Source organism: Phoenix dactylifera, chromosome 7, assembly GCF_051530095.1.
Source record: "Phoenix dactylifera cultivar Ajwa chromosome 7, Ajwa_hap1_PhDact_Kaust_v1.1, whole genome shotgun sequence".
In the NCBI taxonomy this organism is placed as follows: Eukaryota; Viridiplantae; Streptophyta; class Magnoliopsida; order Arecales; family Arecaceae; genus Phoenix; species Phoenix dactylifera.
In genome coordinates this window covers 33,748,966-33,757,281 of record NC_143196.1, presented here as the reverse complement: position 1 = coordinate 33,757,281, position 8,316 = coordinate 33,748,966, and the positions used below count along the sequence as shown (strand labels likewise).

At 39.6% G+C, this 8,316-nt stretch overlaps 1 protein-coding gene across 1 annotated transcript; it reads right to left on the bottom strand.

The window, feature by feature from the left end:
- Window positions 1-2,874: 2,874 nt before the first annotated feature.
- LOC103701952 (RNI-like superfamily protein) lies at window positions 2,875-6,648 on the bottom strand. The gene is made up of 2 exons (XM_008784185.6): window positions 5,506-6,648; window positions 2,875-4,309 (listed from the first exon to the last, which is right to left on the bottom strand). The coding sequence occupies exons 1-2, from the start codon at window positions 5,719-5,721 to the stop codon at window positions 3,086-3,088; spliced, it is 1,440 nt and encodes a 479-aa protein (XP_008782407.4). The 5' UTR covers window positions 5,722-6,648; the 3' UTR covers window positions 2,875-3,085.
- Between the last annotated feature and the right edge of the window lie 1,668 nt (window positions 6,649-8,316).

Genomic DNA, 8,316 nt, shown 5'->3' with positions numbered 1-8,316 from the left:
TGTGGTCATTGGTAAATTGCCGTTGTTTTTCTGGAGAGGTGTCGGTATCAGTCTTTGCAATTGCTATGAACCAGATCTATTATATCATTTTTTTCATTCATGTAAGAGCAATGATGTGACCAGATTGCATTTATGGTGATCACTGAGCATCTATAGAAATCATTCTTACGGATGATAATGTACGAATCTGATGCTAATTCTTTGTAATAAATTTATATGTTAACGTGATGCATTTGCTGGCTGTATATCAAAATTTGGAATATGTTGTAATCAGTGCTGTTAGAAGTAATTGTGCATGATTAAACGTGATAAAAGAGAATTGTTACAGGGTAAGTGGTACTTCTTTTTTTTTTCAAAGACTTTCTTATTTGTAATTTTCACTTTTGTTCTAGCTGGGGGTTGGCTGCGCTTGGCGTACTAGTAGTATTTCATGTATTATTCCCAAAACTTTCTTATTTGGAGTTTTTACATTGTTATGTCTATGAAGTTGGTTGCATGCCTGCATACCTTTCAGTTATCTGGGGACTGCCACATTTTGATTTGACGAAGTTTCTGTTTCTTGCAATACATCAGGGATTACTTAAAAAAAAAAACACACGGATGGTATCTGATATACTAATATTTGTAAATTATCTAACAAGTATTTTTTTTTAGATAATTACTTAGCATATGAGATTCAATTCATATTTTTAAATGTCCTATCAGACTGGAAGAAATAAAAGACCTTGTAAGTGCAAATATGACAGGTCCCTCATAATCTCTAATTAGTGTGCATTACGAACATATCTCTAATTTACTGCGTGCAGTTTTTGGATGTCACTTAAATATCTACTAATAAATTAAAGCATATGCAGACGTACCTCAGTGCACTAAGTTTTCCTTTCGAACAAATCTTCTCCAACCCCTCTGATGTAATATTTTTCTTTCCTTCTGGCTGGGTTTTGTTACAGCCAGTGTAATATTTTCATCAACTTCAATTGGGTGAGTTCTGGCCTCCACGTTCTGTAAATAAATACATGTATCCTTTTTTTTTTGCCATTCGGAAAGCTTTTAAATACGTCCATATGTCATTGCAAACAATCATATCACATGTGTGGAACCGAGAGAAAAGATGGTAGGGTTTTTCCAATAAGAATGTCAACCCGGGTGAGAGAGAGAGAGAGAGAGAGAGAGAGAGACAGAAGGACCGTAAAAATCAAATGAATCCATGCGAACACCAAAAAGATACGGCGATATCTTATGAACAGAAGGCTGCTTTGGTAAATGTAGCGGGATGATGTGCGATGAGATCGAGATAGATGGTGTCATGGTGGAGGTATGCAATGGTTTATGGACTTGATACAAGCACACCCATTCGCTGATGGCTTGCAGTCTTTTTGTCTCTGTTTTTTCCCATCACAGGAGACAAGTGCACCTACTATATAACAAGAGGAGTGCATTTTATCAATCCCATATTTAATAAACTCAACAACCAAGGATGGGGGCTCTGTGGAAAGCTGGCCTTTTCTTTCCTCCTTTGTTTTTTTTCAGTTTTTTTTTGGGTTCTCTCCATCCTTTCCTTCTGTGCTGGAATGGCAGCGGGACCAAATCTGATCCAATGGCAGCATCGCTGCAAGGAAGATGCTGCCATTTGGGCCCCACTTCAATCATTATAAGGCTGCAAAAGCATCAACCCGAGAGCTCCCTAGATACACTAAATACCAGACCACCTCAAACAGAGAGCCTACTCTGAGATCTCTATGCCCATGCCCAGTGCATAGAGTTGTAGGCTTAGTGATAGGCTCTCCATGGAGATCCAAGCTACAGGACCTGTCAGGCCAGCTTAAATCCTCAGGAAGCCAGCCTTTGCTTACATGCCCATACTCATTTCGCCAGCCTCCAATCCAAAGATTTCTTGCAGCCATGCTTTGCTGTATTTATATTACGATCGTTGAGGGAAAAAAAAACTACTCTAGTTAGCTGAAGAAAAAATATTTATGTTATAAAGTTTAAAGGAGAAAGCAATTTATTGTGTCATTCCTCTTCTCAATTATATCAATTTAATTAATAAAGTAAAATTAAAAAATCGAGCAGATAATTTGAGGTCGTTTATTCGTGGCTGTCACCTTATCGTATATGGCCCGTACTTAAATACGGATAAAAGTTAATTAGTTAAAACTTTATTTTTTTTTAAATAAAATAAAATGAAAAGAGGATTCATCTAACTTCGCCTTAATACGGAATGGACGAACACTATGAAGGAGCAGCACCTTTGAGCTCCTTTATCAATGCTGCTAGCGAATGGCCATTTAGACAGAAGCTTATGAGCATTCTTGCATCGTTTTTTGTTGTTTTCTTTTCAAGAGGCAAATAAATTCTAATACGGTAATTTAGACTCAGAATGTTTCACAGAGCACAAGCAGAAACTTGTTACGCAGCAAGGAAGAATGTGTCTCATAATATGGTTCGCAGTACCTTAAAAACTATAGATAAGCTACAGCTAAGAAACATTCAAATAAAAGTAGAATTGTCATTTACAAATTCCTACAGAAGCCTCATGACATGCCCTCCATAAGAGAAATTTTTAATGCTTTTTCCTTTGTTTCTTTTAGACAAGAAAATATACGGGTATCACGTAGAACCGCACATCAGCAAGAGAGTATATATATATATATATAATCAAGTTCTTATTTGATGAAAAGAAATAGTTGTATTCCCTGCCTTATGCCCCCAGAAGCATTCAAAATGACTCTCTGTTTTAGGGGCTTAAGATGAGAATGATTTCGTAGGAAACCAATGCATGGTTCTCTGGATAGCATGATCCAGTCGCCAGTTAAATTGCAATGAACAGTGCGAATGGCAACCTTCACAAAATAGAAGGCTTTGGCAACATTAGAGAAGATAAAGAACTATATATAACAAAAGTAACATCTGTGATAATAATATAACAAAAGTTAAGTTGTATAATATAAGTACATTTTGCAATCGGGTAAGCACTAAGAGCAAGTTCATCAGCTGGTATACTGCCCCTGCTTCCGACTCTCATCACAAAAAGTCCCTAAAAAGCTGTGGTATAAGACTATATAGATGTATGGTTGGTACGTGCCTACTGTAGCAGAATCAAAAGCAACACGAGCACCAGCTCTCGGGCTGCAATCGCCCACCAGAGCCCGTTCATGGAAGTTGAGAACCCAAAGGAGGCCAGCAAATTTGAGTCCTGATTCGAGCTTCCACCATTTACCTTGTTTTGTGTACCTGAGTTATAAGCAGAGTTCTCTTGCTCGTGTTTGCAGCGTTCCACGCCAAAAGGGACGTGCCCTGTGCTCGTGACCTCAGAACCGTAGCAGAGATTTGGATTGTTCCAGGACGCAAATCTCCCCCTCATCCTCTCATAGAACCCTTGGGAGAACTCGAGCTCTCCTGTGAAATTGTTGCCGCTGAGATAGAGAGCACGCAGAGAAGGCAAAGCTGCCAGCTTTGGGGACACACCACCGGAAAGGTGGTTGTTGTCTAATGCAAGGAATCTCAACGTCTTCAAGCTGGAAATAGAATCTGGAATCACCCCAGTTATACTTGTGTTGGAGAGGTCCAAGGTTGTGAGATTCCTCAGACTCTCCCACCCAAATTCCATGAGACTCCCGCCAAGTGGGTTGTTGGAGAGAAGCATATCTTGGATTGAGGTCATGCCTTGAAGAGAATGAGTCAATCCACCAGACAAGTTGTTGTTCCTGAGGTCCAGGAGAGTAAGATTCCTCAGCTCTCCGAGCTCTGATGGAAGACTCCCTCCTAAGATATTGTTGCTCAAATCTAGTGTCAGCAGTGAAGTGAGGCTGCCAAAAGATGATGGCAGGGAACCGCTCAGAGTGTTCCTGCTGATGTCCAAGATTAAGAGCTCCGAGAGATTGTTTGCCAGAGAAACTGGAATTTGACCGTTGAATCCATTTCCTGTGAGCACCAGCCTCTGCAGGTTGACTAGATTGCCGAGTTCTCGAGGCAGCATTCCTGTCAATGAGTTCTCCACTAGAACTAGCGACCGGAGATTGGTAAGTTGACCGAGGATGGCTGGAATTTCTCCGATCAGGCCTCGATTCGATCGGAATGCCAAGGTTTCTAAGCTTCCGGCGAGCTTCTCCCAGTTGCTGGATGGGATGGTGGTGGGTCGATGGGAAGAGAAGCAGTTGAAGAAGGATAGGCTCTTCAGATGCTTGAGCTTGAAAAGTAATTGACTAAACTTTGCATCCTGGGTACATTCAAGGGAGTTCTCCAGTACAGGTCCGATGTCGAGGGCAGCTACATACCACAGGCCATCGAAAAAATCGCATGATACTCCCTATATTTGAAAGCTGAATGAATTAATTGGTGCAATCTGGTTCTACATGATCAAATAATATAAACGAAACTGCAAGCTAATCGAAGAGAACTCTCTCATAAGCAGACTACTAGTCAGAAAAAACAAAAAGAAACTACACAAATTTTAAGATCAAAATCAGATGCTATGGTTGGAAGGAAGATATATATGATTGCATCAATGCATCCCAGAGCTCGATGAGGAAGTTGGGTCAGACGAAAACAGAAAGCCTGCCATCCATCAGTTCATTTCACTAATGTAATATGAACCACACTTTGTTACAATGATGGAGAATTCAACATCGCCGATTTAAACAGCATAAGGATTCGCCTCCAGTGAACGATTACCAGAGAACAGAAATTCTTGTTGCAAATTAGATTTAGGCATCTCTATCTGTAGTTTCTCTTCACGATGTAGTTTCAGCTTCAAACAACATACAGCATACTCTATCCCAAATTAAGACTAGAAGCGACTCCAGTTGCTCGTAATTGCGATAACTGGAGTACAAGATAGATTCAGAAACAGAGCAGGAATCTCTCTACTTACTGCTCTACATGTACCACCAACACACTTAAAAAGAAATGCTAATGCAAGGTTAGCAATCATGTCGTTTTGTATCCTAGCTGCAAACAATCGGTTTGAAATATTGCATCAAGTCAATGAGAGCAGATATTTCGTTTCTATACAACCTAAGCAAAATGCAGTACTCACATGAACAAAGCGAACCCAATTTAAGCAACTGGGCTTAAACCTTGAGATCCCAACTCTTCTTAAAACAACCGTAAGAGGTTCATCATGGTATAAGTGAAAAGTTTTAACATAAAACATGACTGTCAATTTAAAAAGAAAATTCTTATCAATGAATCTCAGACAACTGCTTGAAGTATGACTAATCTTTATCATTACTGGCTAATGACGATCTACTTTCAAATTAAATGAGTCCATGATGAGGCCTCTAAATTACATACAATGCTTGAAGTATAACTTTTCTCATTATTATTGCCAAATGACGTGCCTCTACAACAATTTTGGCGATCGTAACCAATGAAAGCTTAAGAGCTTGCATTGGGCATGCTTAAAACTAGATGCTTGAGATCTATATATAATGTCAAATTGAAGAGGGAAAATAAAAGGAGCAACTTAACAAAGGAATCACAAAGTTGATCAAATACTAGAACCTGTATCGGCGTCCAGCCGCAAGGGTCCGGATAAAGTTCTGAGCCATTCCACCATTTGCCGACGAGGCTTTGGATCGCCAAATACAGAGCTTCTTGCTCTGTCTTCTCCATTGGGGCCGTTGAGCCATCTGGCTGCGAGAAAACATGGAAGGTGAGGAGTTGGAGGAGAAGAAGAGCCTGAACTATAGTGCTCTTCCTCATTGGTAACTTGGACATGGCAAATTTAAGTAGAAAGAAGCGCTCATAGAAACTAGGGAGGGGTTATCTAACGAGATAAAAGATGGATTCTTCCTGGTTTCTGCTTCAAAACAGGGAGCTTGGAGTGGGATAAATCTCTGCCACAAGATATCTAAGAACTCAACAAGGAAATGATCCCGACATATGATCAGAAAGTAGAGAAAAGTGCAGCTTTAGCACAGATGAACTCTGCCATGTCCTGAAGCCTAGTGGTTCAACAGTAATAGAAGCAAGGTCTACATTCCCAGTGAAAGCAGCACTTTGGATCACAAAATAAAGAGGAGCGAATACAAGAATTACTAGAGGGATGCACCGCTTTAACCACCAAGAAGTCCAGAAAGAAGGTTGCAGGCAGGCCAGAAAATTGAATGCCAAAGGAAAAGAATCCAAAGATGGCTCTTTCCTCAGTCCCTGTTCCAGCTACCAAAAAGAGCAGTAGAGATTTTGGAGTTGCAGACCAGTTCAAAAGAGGGAGAGGAGGGGAATGGAGAGCTGGGCTTCCAAAGCAACCCAAGAGGTGAGAGAAGGCTTTTTATTACTACTATTTTTATATAAGGGATGACTGGGATGGATTTAATGGAGAAAGGGAAGGGGGGGAGTTGGGGAAGATCTAAGGTTGCTCTTTATTGGATGGTTTTCACATTGCCCAAGAAGTGTAATAATGGTAATGACAAGAGTAAGAAGAGTGAGATGAAAGGACGAAGGATTAATGCGTAGCAGAAGAGGATCCAGAGAGAAAGGGATGCGTGCAGGAGGAGAGCCTTGAGAATGGCAGTGGAGTCTGGGTGTTTGGGGGCGCAGTTGATTGTACTTGGGATAACTAGATTTCATCTCCATTGTTTTGGCTCACTGCGTTTTGGTTGCTTTCACCTTTCGGGTAAACGCCTCGATGGTTAGAAGGACCCCGAGGAGAATGCGAGCATGGGAGGATGGAGGAGTTGGCCAGGACTCTGAGGAGAATGCGAGCATGGGAGGATGGAGGAGTTGGCCAGGACTCTGTGTCTTTCTTGATGGGGGACCATGTCGCATGCATGCATGCATGCATGCATGTGATTGCATGCAATGCATGCAAGGAGAATTTTATCATTTTATCTTGTAGGCCCTCTTTTTATCATATAGTTTTCCATATTATGTTTTATATTTTTAATTTAATTTTTATTTTATAAGCTTCTGATTTCTTATTTTAAGTAATTTGTTTAACAAAAATTAATGAATCCAACTTCAAATTTAGGCTTGACTGGCCGGTTTTGAAAACATTATATATATAAAAAAAATCAAATATGGACCTGATTTGGATTAGAATAGGCGATATTTTGGAATTAAATTTCTTATAAATTATAAAAAGAAAATAGTATAATTTTTGAACAATTTGAGCATATTCGTGATGGCTTTTTTGTAAGATTTGGAATGTATCATTAAATAAAAAAAAAGTAGGTTATAAATGACTGGTTATTTGTAGAAGCATGATTAATGTCCTAAGTCCACCATATGCTTGCAGGTATGAAAAGAGGGGCTTTCGCTCGCTCAACTCCTTCCAATAATCTTCCTGATATTGGGTGGACAAAGCATATCATGGGACTCTACTTATCATATCTCGATAAGCTTATTCGGAAGCACAATTGTGGCAAGCGAAACAATAACTTGTGAATAAAAGCATCAATTTACTCTAGTCAATCAAGTATCTAATCCAACCCAGCTCTAGTAGGATGGATTTTATCCTAACCATAGCGAATCCGAGATGGATATAGATAATGATAAAACCAGCTCCGAATCAGATATGGATATATATCTCTTCACAATTTTTTTTGGAGATAAAAAAAATTAATTTTTATAGTTTTACTCAGTCCGATCCATCTAATCCACTACGCGTGGAAATGGTTAGTTGGAATACTCATTTTAGGCATGCCTTTTCCTCCATTATTTACTTAGAGCTATTGGTGTGGAGGCATAGATTAACCATTTGATAAATTTGTGGTTCTCGGATGCCCAATTGATATGAATTTGATTCTTTTCTTTTCTTTTCTTTTCTTTCTTCTAGACGCCCATGAGTGAGAAAAAGGAGAGGGGAGGGATGTTAAACCTGCAAAGAGAGCTAGAAAGGGAATAAGCCATCTTGTTAGGCATGGAAGGGTATCATTAGCTTTGGATCTGATGAAGGGCTACAATTATGAGGCCTCTCATTCAAAAAGATACAATTATGAGGCCTTATGATTAGGAGGTCCGGCACTGCGGCCTAATACTACTCTACAAACTACTTCATCCATTCTTGTACTGTCTCATTATCTCAACTCCCTCTTTTGGTATTGTTTTGAAGAGAAGGCTCTTTCAAAACTGAATGTGACCTTTATAAATTACAGTCTACTGTCTAAGAGGGACCTAAATCCTCTATAGACTACACTCTACAGTCTACACTAGAGTTTTGTGTCAAAAAGTTGGACGCATCTTCGCTGCTTCCAATGCTAGGATTAAAGCAACGAGTTATAGACTTAATTCTTTGTTTATTTATTTAGCAAAACGCTGGAAGCCTTCTAATTTTATTGATAAAAGTCATAAGTCTAAACCAACGCAGGAAGA

Excerpts from the sequence above, each read along its gene's own strand:
- LOC103701952 (XM_008784185.6), bottom strand. The coding sequence starts at position 5,721 with ATGTCCAAGTTACCAATGAGGAAGAGCACTATAGTTCAGGCTCTTCTT. Across the intron at positions 4,310-5,505 it reads GCGGCTGGACGCCGATACAG|GGAGTATCATGCGATTTTTT; the intron begins GTTCTAGTATTT and ends TTTCAAATATAG.